General features: G+C 33.9%; 1 protein-coding gene across 2 annotated transcripts in view; it reads right to left on the bottom strand.

The window, feature by feature from the left end:
* Positions 1–374: 374 nt before the first annotated feature.
* LOC150102225 (uncharacterized) overlaps positions 375–14,406 on the bottom strand; it is a 274,606-nt gene continuing 260,574 nt past the window's right edge. For both annotated transcript variants that reach the window (XM_090399744.1, XM_090399743.1), the window contains 2 exons: positions 10,945–11,433; positions 375–1,507 (listed from right to left, as the gene is read on the bottom strand). In XM_090399744.1, the coding sequence (XP_090255870.1) occupies positions 1,438–1,507; positions 10,945–11,433 (559 nt within the window). In that variant the 3' untranslated portion in view covers positions 375–1,437. The remainder of the gene's footprint in view (positions 1,508–10,944; positions 11,434–14,406) is intronic.

The raw sequence follows: 14,406 nt of genomic DNA on the forward strand, positions 1-14,406 counted from the left end.
CGGTTCTACATTGTATGTTGGTAGAGTCCACATATAAATTATTAGGAAAAGTTGGAGTTTAATTTTTGTACTTATTTTATTGCAAAATTAAAATTCTTTACAATGTGAGCGTTTGGATTAATTTGTTCATTACTGTGTAAGCAGAAAAATGCAACTAGCATATAATGTGTATGGATAAATGTAGTATACACACGAATTACATTTTAAGGGCTCATGGTCATTTTTTTGTTTAATGCTGTGAAACATTTATATAAGATATTATTTTAAAAAAATGGAGAATATCTCATCAGATAAAGATATTTATCTGATGAGATAAAATATAAGATGGAGATACTTGTACCAATAATCTGAAATCTTAGAGGAAAAACTCAAACTTGAGTTCAAAGAATTTTATTCTATACACACTGTAGAGTGTTTCTATAGACAGTACAAAAATGTTTTATACTTGTATACAAAATTAAAACAAAAGAGTGAGTTACCAGAATTACAAAGTTGATTCTTCCTCATAAACAAAATGCTAATTAGCAGATTACATAATGACAAAATGTGAAAGGGAGAGGAACATGCAAAAAGAATTAGTAAAAATTATTTAAAGTCTAATTTAAAAATCACGTACCAAAGTAGATCCGGCACAAGATTTGGAATTGCCAGTTACTAGCTGCTTATTTTTTGATTATTATTTTTAATAATAAGTTTAATAGCTGTAAATTTGTAGTTCATAGACTATATTTAAACTTAGGCTTTACATGAAATAATGATTTTTACATACTATAAAAAAAGAAATGTATGCTTGAATAAGGGATTGGGATGTCTTTTAAAATGAAATATTTTACTCCTCTTCCAACTCGCACACACTCCCACCCAAACTCCCCCACACACAGGATACCTATATTTTTAAACAAAATATGAAGTAAGCAGCAAACTTATTCTATTGTGAATCAGAAATGTAAAGTTATACACGATGCATTTGTCTTTGAATCAAGACAAACAAAATCTAAAAACATTTATGACCATATGACCATTATTAAATAAAAACAATGCTAATAATCAATATTTGCAGAAAACTATGGAAGTTACTAATATTAAGACTAAATGTAAGATGAACATATTGGTTTCTGAAATGAGTGAGGATAAAAAAGTTTTCTAGAGGGAAATCTAAGTTTACTTGAACCATTATAAGTTTGTTTCTTACAGGTGAAAACCATCATTTGCAGAGATGCAGTGCTACACTAAGAAGTAATGTTCTTTGTCACATTTCTTGGTAACTCTATCTGTACATAACATCAAAAGCACACCACCAATCCTAACAGGAAAACAAAGTGCAGCAGTTTCCAGCATCACACACAAAATGTATGCGATTCATTTTCCGTTCTTTTCAGGGACACAGCCACACAAAAAGTCTTCAATATACAGTTCTCCATCAATATTCTTCAGAAATTAGTAATCTACCAGAGACCTAATCCTCTTGGACCTCATCTCTGGCCTTGTATCAGATCTGCTAGAATGACTGCAAGAAGAAACAAATACTGTCATACCATTTAAATCAATAAATATCAAATGAATAATGCTATGTAATACATTCAAACCTCACTATAGCAAGATACTGTCATAACAAAACAAAGTACTGCAAAGTCTTAATGAATTTTCTCTGAAGGCACAATGCTGTTCTAAAAGAAATTTATCTCTTATAACTATTCCTGTAATCCCCTAAAAGAAATTTATTACAGCAAATAATCCCCCATAACTATTCCTGTGATTCACTATAGCAAATTTATAGGGGATCACAGGAATAGTTATGAGGGATTATTTGCTGTAATAAATTTCTTTTATTACAGCAAATTTTAGCAAATTTCTTTTATTACAGTAATAAATTTCCACAAAACAATACATTAGCCAGAAATCTAATCCTTTTATGACAGCGTAAAAATCTTTTAATAAATGCCGGTCTGGTTGGCCAAGTGGTTAGCGTGTCTGCTTTCCAGCTGGGGGAGAACTGCAGGTTCGAGTCCTGCTGTGCATGGATGTTTTGTGGTTGTCGGTGAAAGTGCTGGTGGTAGCAGTAGATGGTGTTAGTACAGATGATGGTAGTTGCAGTTGGTGGATTGAGTGGTGGGGACAGAGTTGTAGAGTGGGTGCCCTCCCAGGGAGTCCAAGGGACTCCTTGGAGGTGTCACAATAATAATGGTCATAATAATAAATCTAGTTTCATTTCAGCCAATCGCAACTCATCTTTAAGAGACATCAAACAATAAATTGTATTATCAGTCCTACCAGCAGCCAAAGAGGAAATGGTTTCTTCCTAATTTTATTTCAATATCAATACACATAACTCAAAAATATGTGGAGCAGTTGTTGTTCTAGTTGGCTGAATTATCTTTTTATATATCAATCTCACAAGAGAGGAGGTCACAAAATCTATAATGTAGAGTGCTACAACATGTGAAAAGTGCTTAGGGAGATGTTTTTGGAACAGCTGACAGTCACTGTCCTGTAAAATGTTACAGTCAATCTATACCTCTGTTCTTCAGAGCAGCCTTCCGTTTATCATAAGGAAAAGAAGTTAGTTTGGTAAGTTTCAAGTTAGCTATATGAATTAGCAAACCTATGTTTGTTAGAGGAATGGTTGAGAAGAGATTATGAAAACATCTATAGAAAAGATAATGTAGGAAAGTGCCTCTGAGATGAAATAACTAAGGCATCTGGGGTTTATTTTTATTGAGACATATGCACCTTTTTTGTATTCTAATTTAATATACTAAAATAATTCTAATTTTGTATTCACAGAATTTTTACTCTCCAGGTGATTAGTTTTACTTTGAATCAAATGGCTACTGACGTGCAAGCATTTAGGTCCAATATTTCATTTCATTCACAGATATCATGAAAGAATACAATATAAATTACAACACACAAGTAACACAAAGTGAAACTTAGTAAACTATAGTCTGGCATTCTAGCTAGGAAGAGCACTCTCTATGGGCACCAGTTGGAAGCCCAGAATGGTTAAGAATTAATGTTTCCAATATTTTGGGCAGTTTAACACATCCATAGTTATTTAAATCACATTGGTTTTATGGGCAAATGCAGATTCAAAAAAAATCTTTCACTGTCAAATTTGCTATGATGGAGCATAGCTTTTTATTTATTTTTTTCCCCGAACATCTGATTTTTGTGTGGTGTCCAAGGTTAGACAGCTGATCTTCCAGATTGCACAGTAGACCAATTTCCAGGAACAAGTAACTATGACTTTAATGTACACCAGGATTGAGAGGAGGAAGTAAGTTCTTATGGGAGAGCGGATAGGGGGTGGCCAATTTCAAGTGTAGCCTGAAGGCAATGCACAGATTGTATTACCCTGAACATAAGGAATAGTGATTGCACTACTATAACCTTTCTGAAGAGAAAGTTAAGGATGGAGAAGGTCTGAGTATCTTCTTGATTGTTGGAAAGATATGTGATATTTGCCATCAGATAGGCAAATATCACATATATATATGGTTAAGTTCAGTTATAAGAGAAGCATTTTTGGATCAGAGATTGTTGGAAATGTACCATATATATGTGATATTTGCCATCAGATAGGCAAATATCACATATATATATGGTTAAGTTCAGTTATAAGAGAAGCATTTTTGGATCAGAGATTGTTGGAAATGTACCATATATATGTGATATTTGCCATCAGATAGGCAAATATCACATATATATATGGTTAAGTTCAGTTATAAGAGAAGCATTTTTGGATCAGAGATTGATTGGTTGGTTAGTTTAAATAATACCAGTGTTGAGAGGGGGAGGAATAATGAGAAAGTTTGTGAATACACACTAGGTTTTCTATATACTGTAAAAGGAAAGTTTACCATTATGGAGACATGTTAGTAAGGTGTCTATAAAAGCAAAGACTATTGCCAGTCTCTTTTTTCATAACAAAACAGATTTTTGGATGTTCACTATTGAAGTTAAGGATGAAGGAGATGAATGAGGCAAAATAAAGACCATCTATGTATCTTAGCCAGATAGAAGGCTTAACCCATGGTACAAGTAATGTACTATCATCATTCATAGGTGGAATTTACACAACAAAAGATGAGGAGGAAGAAAGAAAAATGTGTTGCTTAAATTTTTTTAACATCTTATGTTCCAAAGATACCGAGTCAAGGGAGTAAGAGGGAAAGAAACCCATTGCAGTGACCACTATCACTTTGTAAATTTTGTTCTTCCAAGAGAAGTACCAGAATGGATAGCAAAGCAAAGAAAAGTTTGAAAAATATTGCTCTAATTAGTTACTTTTAACCTGTGCCATGTGGGTGAACTGACACTGATGTCAGCAAGTTACAAAGGGATGTTTGTTTAATGTCCACTGTCTGGACAGTACAATCGCTTGAACTCATGCAAGTGGTGGATTTCTGTAGCTATGCTGATTTAAGCAACAATTTAGTGCTTGCAATTAGCTATAGTTAGAAAAAAAAGTCAACATTAAAATGAAAAATATCACAGTGGTTTTAGTGCATCAAATCCTATGTCACTGTCAAAATTAAAGTGCATGCATTGAGTCTGAGACTAGAAACTTGAACACATGGGCTGGCAAAAATTAGAGGGAACATTTATGTTCAGTAAACTGAAGATCAAACTTCACAGTCACAAATACAACTCAAGATAACTGCAATGCTGGAATGAATATTAATGTACAGGGATAAGGAAGTTCGTCTGCAATGGCTTGATACAATTACACGTGGACTACTGTGTGCAGAATTAGTCTCCTAAATTCCAAGGATGTGAAGCAGTGAAGAGGACGCAAAGAGTTACAAAGATGATATTGGGATTATAGCATGTATATTATGAGAAATAACGCACTTGATCAAAGCTAGAGAACACAGACATAAGAGTCTGATAAAGCTTAGTGGAGTGAACAAATGGTATCAATGGCATTATTATATTAAACATGAAGATATTAGGAAAGAACGACTTGTTAGCATAGCTAATCTCAGGTGGTAAGGTCTCTTAAATAGATGGGAAAAGTTACCAAAACAACTATTTTTTGCCAGGATGGCAGGAAGAAGAACCAGAGGAAGACCAAGATCTAGATGGACTGATATAGTAAGAAGTGCCTTAGAAGACAGAAATAAAAGATCTGATAATATTGGATTCTTAACAGCTTAATTTGGAGGTAAACTGTTCATAGGAAGTTAGTAAAGACGTAACTTTCTTCATGTAGCACTATCATAATATCCTGAGGTCACATGTCAAGAATTTGATGATGTTAATGATAAATTATGAAGACAAATTGAGAGTACATGAAAATGCAGATGCTAGTATACAGTAGAAAGAGTGGCAATATGATAGAAGCCTATAAACTTTTGAAATGATATTTGAAGATACTGGCTGATGGAATTATTATATGGAAGGTGGAGAGAAGACAGCAGACATCTGTGGGAACCGTGTGCAGTTAAGTAAGAGGTGAGAGCTAAATTATTCTCTGACAAAGGAATGAGTGATTAGAACTGTTGAAGTGGCAAATGCATCTAGTGTGAATGAGTTTAACATCAGCAAAAAATCTGGCAGCATTATGACTACTCGAGTCTTAATGCTAACAGAGAATTCACTCTTTGTGCTCTACTGAAGTGCAACTGTCTCAGGAAGTCAATGTATATTGGATTCACATTCTTCATTAATGGTATTAGCAAGTCATTTATATCAAACTTGTAATATAAGGTTTCTTTGTCACCTTCTTCCCAAGAAGTTGACATCACGTTACTATTCCTTATGTTAAATGTGTCTCTGAAGGAACAGCCAAACTGTTTAGGTCGGTTGACCTGCAAGTTCCTTTCATCATATTAACAAGATTTCTGCCTTTTTTTTTTTTTTTTTAGGCTCTGCAAAGGATAAACTTTCACCTTTAGCTCATCCTGGAATTTATCAAATTCCGTGCTAGTGCAGGTTATCATATTTTGGACAAACTGGTAGATAGGTAGCTGTTGATCACGAAGAACATCTCGATTACATTAAATTTCATCAGCCAGAACGATTAGAACTTACAGAACATACCATCTCCACCAAACATAGAGAAGTGCTTTTGGAAAAAAAAGATCAAGGGTCTTTCACCAAAGTAATTACCTTATGGAACATTTATACAAAGAAAGAGTTGTGAAACTTTGCTTCACTGCCTGAATCTGAAAACAATGTTATTAGCTAATGTGGGTTATAGATCCCACATTATTATCATTATTTCCAGGTAGGTTCAGAGTACATTAGAAAAAGAAAGCTAAAGCTCTTCAACAAATATATTCCCTATGCCACTTTCAAACCACTCATTCAGCTAGCTACTTTCATTCATTCTCCTAAGGACCATCTTCATTCTCTTGCACATCCTGACTGTGTCAAGTTCCTTGTGCCTGAAGTTTAGCTTACCTTGGACAGACTGATAGATCAGTTAACATCCTCCTGAAAAATATATCCAAAACTATCTATATGGCAAGCCAGGACTGGCTGGCCCTACTCTGGATGTTCCTTCACACACAGTAAAATGGAAGAAGACATTACTAGACTGAGAGACTATATTTGGAATCAGCATCAACTATGAAGCACTCCTCTGACCTCTTTTTCAGAAACAATTTGAATTGTTTCTATGATGATCGAGTCAAGTGCTTTGCACTTGTCAATGTAATTTTGGCTCTAATTTGTTGGGTAGAAAACCAGTGCAATATTGGAAAGTTGTATAAATTAGGTAATTTTTTAATCTCTTGGGTCAATTGTTGTGAATAACCAACAACACCTACATCTTTCTATATGTAATTTTAAATATTTTTGTAATATTAATATTTTGAAAATTACCTATTATTGAAAATCCAAATATTAACTATTTAAAAAAATCCAGGTCATAAAAAAAGGGTAATGACCCAGTGTGCTCCAGTACCACCACTACACTATCTCAGTCATATAATATGCAGAATTTTATTGGAGATATATAAGAATAGTTGGAAATATTTAGAAAATTAAAATTATAAGATGACCATAAAAAATAAACAAATGAACATAATTTGAGACTCTTGCAAATTATACAAACATATTTTCTTAAGTTAATAATAAGTAATAAATGTAATTTATGGAATGGAAGTAATTTCCTTATATGAATGGAAACAGTCAACATTAGAATAAATCAAAATCAAATATATCAGTTAGAAAATGCAAATGGAAGTGTAGGCATCATTAATAACATTTATCTCCACCTGTCTGCAGGAAGCAACTTAAAAACAGACGAACCGATGGATGTTCAAAAAATTTATCATTTATGACTTTGAGGAAAATTTGCTAAAATCAGATCAGTAATTTATATGAAAACCAAAATACATTTTAACTGTGTCAGTGAAGTGTCCTTTGAGAACTAGTGATTTTAATTGCTGTCTTGGAATAGTAATTTTCCCCAGCAAATATAAGCTTATGCTTATCTTCTTGCTTTGCATTTATTAAGTTGCATCACTTAAATGAGTAAATGTGCATCATTTACTCATTTTTAAATATGCCTTGGATAAAGCTATTGATCATCAATCTCAAAATTGCATCATTAACTTCATCCACAGATGTGGAAATAAAATATATTTATTTAAAGTTTTTTGCATGTATATTATGAGAAAAAAAATTAAGTAGAAAACTATATTTCTCTACACAATTTTGAATACAGAAATACCTCGATTATCGCGATTCTCGATTTATCGCGGTTTATAATTTGATACCAAAATTCCAATTATTGCGCTCCAAATTCGAATTATCACGGCAGCGAGATGTAGCCCACTACATATGCAACCACTTCGAGTCGCCACTCTCCAGGTATCGCTCTCTTGTAGCGCTTTGTTTTTATCTGACGCCGCCTTCTCACCACTTACCAGTAACTATCTGCCCTTGCCTGAAGTACATGTGGATATTTATTTCTCTTGTTATTTACCTCTACAATGAATGCTAAAAGAAACAAGAATGATTTCAAGTCTACAGCTATCAAGAAGAAACGTAGATGATTAGCTTAGAAGATAAGTTGCATATGATAAATAAGTATGAAGCAGGCATAGCCAAAGCCAAAATTGCAAGAGAGAATGGTCTAAATGAATCATCTGTTCACCATATTTTAGACCACGCTGCAAACTCTAGGGCTTCAATCTAGGACTAAAAGAAATTGAAAAAGGTGATGTTCAGGACCTGCTTCAGTCACATGATAAGGAGCTGGATGATGAAGACCTAAGTAACCTCAAGAGTGAACGTGCTTACGATGCTCAAATCGATGATAATGACAAACAAATTGACTTGGCACCGAAGGAATTTACCCTCAAAGAAATGGACGAAATGTTTAGAATTGCTGAAAATTTTAAAGAAAAAAATCTTGAATGGCGATCCTAATCTCGAGCAATAACTGAAACTTCGTCAGGAAATTGAAAATTCCATCCATTGCTACCTAGTTTTATACGAAGAAAAAAGAAAAAAAATTCCACCAGACAACTCTACACCAATTTTTATCCAAGAAAGAATCGTATGTACTTCTTATATATAAATAAAGATTAAAGAATAATCTTGTTTTTCTAAATGAACTTTCATTTTTTACTTAACATGTTTAACACATTTCTTTTTTACTTGATATATAAAATTTAATTAATAGATTTGAAAAATCCTTGGCATTGATCACCCATTTTACACGCATTATTTATCCCGATTATCACGAATTCTATTATTGCGGTATTTTTCGTGGCAACAATAACCGCGATAATCGAGGTATTCCTGTACTCTACAATTCTATGTAGAATATTCAGGACATGGTCAGAAAGGCCAGATTTGCCATAGTTATTAAATTTAATGTGCTGTTTACATTCCTTTTTTTTGGATAGGAATTGTGTGTACTCTTTCACCTATATAGAACAAATTACAGGGACAATGAATACAATATACTCCAGGGTGAACCAGTGGATCCTTGGATGAGTTAGTAAGTTCTTTAATTTTGTAGAAAGTTTAAAGGTGACATTAAGATTGTATTTCTGTAGTATTCTGTTTATTTTATCTGATATCCCTTTAATGTATGGAATGGCTACAATTTTATTGTAATCTAGTTTATTTTTGTTTTTAAGTGGGGTCTGTTTTTTTTAGCATGTTAATGACACCTATTATGTCTTGGTTGGTGGTAAGAGTGATTCTATGAGTCACTCCAAATGTATACGACTTTTCTATTTAGGTATTTTAACGAGCACAGTTATGCTGAACTAATTTCCACCATTCCTCTACTTTCTTTGAAGCCTATAAAAACATAACCGATCCTCGATATTTATTCTGAGTATAGCTTCAGGGTTGCCAAGCAAAATTCTCACTCTTTCTACCCCTTTCCTTTAAAACAATCTCCCTCACACTTTCTCAAAAACTGCAACTTTTGTCGATACAAAAAAAATACAGCAATAGGCTCCTTTCATCTTCCTTGATTACACACTGTGCTCATGTAACTTTTCCTGTGTGGGGAGTTTTGAAAAATTTCAGTCAATTTGGATTTATAAATGGAAATATGCGATTGTTAGTGCTCATAGTTTCTTTTAACATAGTGAAAAAAATTTAATTTGTGATTCATTTCTAATTCACACATGACAAAATATATTTTAAGACTTGACAATATGTCAGATTTCAAGAAATTCTTATTAAACAGCATGTGTGTGAATTCCAGGTGTTTCTCCAGCTCACTGCAAGCATTAAAAATGCAATTATGAGTTTAGAAAACCAGTAAGGACACAAAGATATGGCTGCATTTCACCTAGAAATTATAAGTGATCAAGGATTTAACATTGTATACATTAACATGCAGGTTTTTCCAACCTTTACAATTTTTTTTTCTTTTCTTTTTGAATTTATCACATTAATCTGCATGCCTTTCTAAAAGTCTCAGAAAATATGATTTAACTAGTGTTTTTTAAATTGCAACAATGCTCCTTTGTTTTAAACTGAAAATAAAATCTTATATAAGATTTTAATAGTTTTAATGCTGAAACACATATACACAAATATATATATTTTTTTGTTGTTGTTTTTCTGTAATATAACACACTTGTACTTTGCTAATTGGAAGAATTGCAAACATATAGAAAAGTTTTATATAGCAAATATCTTAACAACAAATGCTGCAAATTAGTGAAAAATGTATCAAAAATGACTGAATATTACAGTCTAAATGTACTGCATCCATATAACATGCAACTGCTACTAAAGGTGTCAGTATGCTGTACCACTGCATACTGCCCCCCCCCCCCACACACACACACAAAAAAAAAGCACTTTGTGTGTGTTTGTGCATTTACAACATATAACTTACTTTAGGGATTTCAAAAGACCAAGTAATCAAGATGCAACTGAGATCCCTATTCCATATTATGAGATGATCCAGCTACCTATATATTCATTTTTCTCGCAGTTTTTAGAGATTAATCATGTTATTTGTAGTATACAATATTTGTGGAAAAAATCTCCCCAAAATATTTAACATGCATAAATATTTTGACATAAAAGGATATCCAGTATTAAAACTTAGTTTCAATAATTCATTTTTCTCAAAGTAGTCTAGAAATGAGTTACCAGAAAGAGGAAGACAAAATATAAAATCTCGTAATAATTATAATAAAATTTAAATATACAATTAAATTTATACCAAAAAACTCCATTAAACTCATTATTCTTTCAAGTTTAAAAATTAGGAGATGAGCATTTATCTGTCTTTAGATTACTTTAAAAATTAAAATCTCATTTTTAATTTTAATATTAATTATATCCATAATACTAAGCAAATATCACTATATACTTGTAACACATCTACGATAATCACTACTCCTTTCAGATCATAATCGTTTTACAGCACCTAAACTTCTCGATGATCTACAGATAAGTAAAATGAACTGACAGTGGAATGGCTTGAATTCATAAATGATTACATACCTGCGTTGTGATGACGATGACCACTGTTCGGAACGACGTCTGGGGGAACTATGACTATGTGATCTACTCCGATCACGTGACCTATACCGCTTACGTGATCTATTTCGATCATACGAATCATGAGAATCATGACGGTCATGCGATTTATCTCGATCATGTGATCTACTGCGATTGCGGCTACGGTCATGAGACCTACTACGGTCATGTGATGCACTTCGATCGCGTGATCTGCTCCTGTCAAGGAATCTGCCACGCTCATGTGATCTACTTCGGTCACGAGATCTGCTTCTGCTATGACTCTGGCTTCGGGCTCTACTGGCAGGAGGAGATCTTGATGCTCTATCCTGACTTTTATGTCGATCCTCTTTGTGTCTGTATTTCTGATCTCTATCATCTCTTGAAGAGCTATTTCCTGAGTGGCGATGCCAACTAGAATCACTTTCATGTTCACGTTCATATTCCTGCATGCGATGTCTTCGCTCTCTTTCCCTAGGGGTGGAAAAAATTTAGTGTGTGCGTGCGTGTATATATGTAAGAGCAAGTAACCATTTGATTACTGTCATCAAAACAAAGTCCCATAAATTTTCTACATCTGCTACTTTAGCATTAAAATTATTGTGCTTATTAGACATACACAACATAAATAAAATCATTTCTAAAGCTTCAGTTCCTGTTTAAGTTACAGTAGTTATTAAAACTAGATAAGAAAGTACTGTAATAAAGACTTGTTTTTCAAAGCTGAATAATTTTCCACGTGTTCCACTCCTAGCAAGATTTACAATTTGAAATTATCCCATCAGTTATAATACTACTGCAGAATATTTAAAAAAATAATAAATAAATAAACACAATATTACTAAGCTATCATGAAAAACCATTTCATCTTTAACTAACAGTAAAAATGTCTCACCAATGAAAATGTGGGTCTGCAAGATCCATCATATATTTGTTATAATAATAACATCACAGACACAGTGAATGAAATATAAAATGCATGTCTAAAACAAAACTGCTAAGGTTTTTCAGAGAAGTGTATATAATCTATTACAATGTTCAGTTTATTTCAGCAAGAATGAATAGTAATCAGTAGTCATACACCATACTGTTAATAACCAAAGGAAAGCCACATTGCATTTTACATGGATATTCAATACACAAATAATACTCGAATGGAGGATGGGGAGATGAAAGTATAGAGGTCCTGTTTTGATACAACTTTATTTTATTTAAGAACAGAATAATTTCATTTGGGGTGCTTAAGGGTCAAAGCTGTATAACTGAGAGGAGACCTCCACATAGCCTTTAAAGGAATGTGGAGAACCGACCAGGGCTTCTGACCTAATGTCCAATCCTCACCTTCTCGTGGTGCACCCTGTTGGGTATCTACTTTGATACTGAACGAACGAGGATGGGCTGGCAATTTGGGATTTAGCCGACCAAATTGTGTTCTTATTGGTTAAACCAAAATAAAAAATGATGGTACAACATGACAAAATTTCATGCCGGCTGGGGCGTCGCCCGGTTAAACAAGGCCCCCGTTGTTTTCGCCAGGGAACCAGGGCAAACAGCGAAAAGTCAGCTACTGGAACAAATCTGAAAACAAACCCCAACTCAACATCACCAGAGTTAAAGATCGGTACTATCAACGTAAGAAGCCTGAATGGCAAAGAAATGGAGCTAGCTGAGGAATTAGATAAGTACCAGATCGACATAATAGGGGTGACTGAAACAAAAAAGACCAAAACTGGTGAGATCTTTCTGAGCAATAAATACAAAATGTTATATTCAGGCAATAACAATCAAGGAAAAGAAGGAGTAGCCATAGTATTCAACACAAAATACGAGGCTAATCTTCTTGAATGGCAGTCAGTCTCAAGTAGAGTAATGTGGGCAAATATGAGAATGGGGAACTGGACAATGAGACTTATTTGTGCCTATGGTCCCACAGAAGGTTCTACTAAGGTAGAAGTGGAGGAATTTTTTGAGGCTTTAGAAAAAGCAACTGACACAATGAAAAAGGAAAAGTTGGTCCTTGTTGGGGATCTAAATAGTAGAGTAGGAAATGATTGTGAGACATACAAAAATATTTTGGGAAAATTTGGAGAAAAGAGCAAAGCTAATAATAATGGCAAATATCTGTTGGATTTCTGCTCAGGACATGGACTGGTTATTACTAACACCATGTTCCAACATAAAAATGTGCACAAATTCACATGGAGAGAAGAGGCTAGGAATAAGAAAAGTCTAATTGACTATGTTATTGTTGATAGTGATGTTTTCTCCCTGGTGCAGGACACCAGAGTGTACAGAGGATTTGAAATTGGAAGTGATCACTATTTAGTCTTGAGCAGGATAAAATTGAATTTCATATCGAAAAGAATAACATGTAAGAAAGTTTTAAAGCGAATAAAAGTTGAGCAGCTCTCCGATGTAAACTGTAGACTAAAATACAGAAATATTATTGAAAAGAAAATGAAAGAGTTTGAGAACAGGAATCAAACCTTGGAGATTCAGTGGCAAACTCTGAAGGAAACATTGATTGATTCTGCCAGAGAGGCATGTGGTGAGGTTGTGTGCAAAGATAAAAAAATCAGAACTCCCTGGTGGACACAGGAAGTTAAAGAGGCAGTGAAGGAAAAGAAGAAAGCATATCAAAAGTTCCTGGCAAATAAGTCAGCTTTTACTCTTACAGAATACAGAGACAAATGTAAGAAAGCTAAACAGTGTGTAAAACTAGCTAAACAAAAGTCATGGGAGGACTTTGGCAAGAATATAGAAAATAAATATCAAGAAGGTGGCAAAATATTCTGGAGGTTGTTGAAGAAGCTTAGGAATGGAGGAAAGAGTGCTGTAAAAGGAATTAGAGATGATAAAGGTGAAATGAAAACAGGAGAAAAAGATATCCTTGAAGTATGGAGTAATTACTTTGAAAAACTGCTAAATGAAACAAGCAGTGATGACAGCACAGTGATAAAAAACACTGACCAGGCATGCAGTCAGGAATACATATCCATACTTGAAGTAGAAAAAGCCATCAAACGCTTGAAATGTGGAAAGGCAGCAGGAGTAGATGATATTCGACCAGAAATGCTGAAATATGGTGGTATAAGAGTCTTACAGTGGCTGCACTGCATAGTTCAGAAAGCCTGGACAGAGGGACAAATTCCCGATGATTGGAGTAGAGCTCTCATAGTACCCATATATAAAAAGGGAAATAAAACTGAATGTGAGAATTACAGAGGTATTTCCCTACTGAGTGTTCCTGGCAAGATCTATGCAAGTATACTTGAGAAACGGTTGAGAAGAATTGTGGAAGAAAAGCTTGGTGAAGAACAAGCTGGATTCAGGCCAAATAGAGGCTGTCAGGATCAGATCTTCACTTTACGACAAATAGTCGAGAAAGCATGGGAATATAACAAAGATCTGTATTTAAGTTTTGTCGATTTGGAAAAGGCATATGAC

This window comes from Typopeltis vanoorti, chromosome 10 (assembly GCF_054136105.1).
Source record: "Typopeltis vanoorti isolate ZY-2024b chromosome 10, IOZ_Tvanoo_1.0, whole genome shotgun sequence".
Lineage (NCBI taxonomy): Eukaryota > Metazoa > Arthropoda > Arachnida > Uropygi > Thelyphonidae > Typopeltis > Typopeltis vanoorti.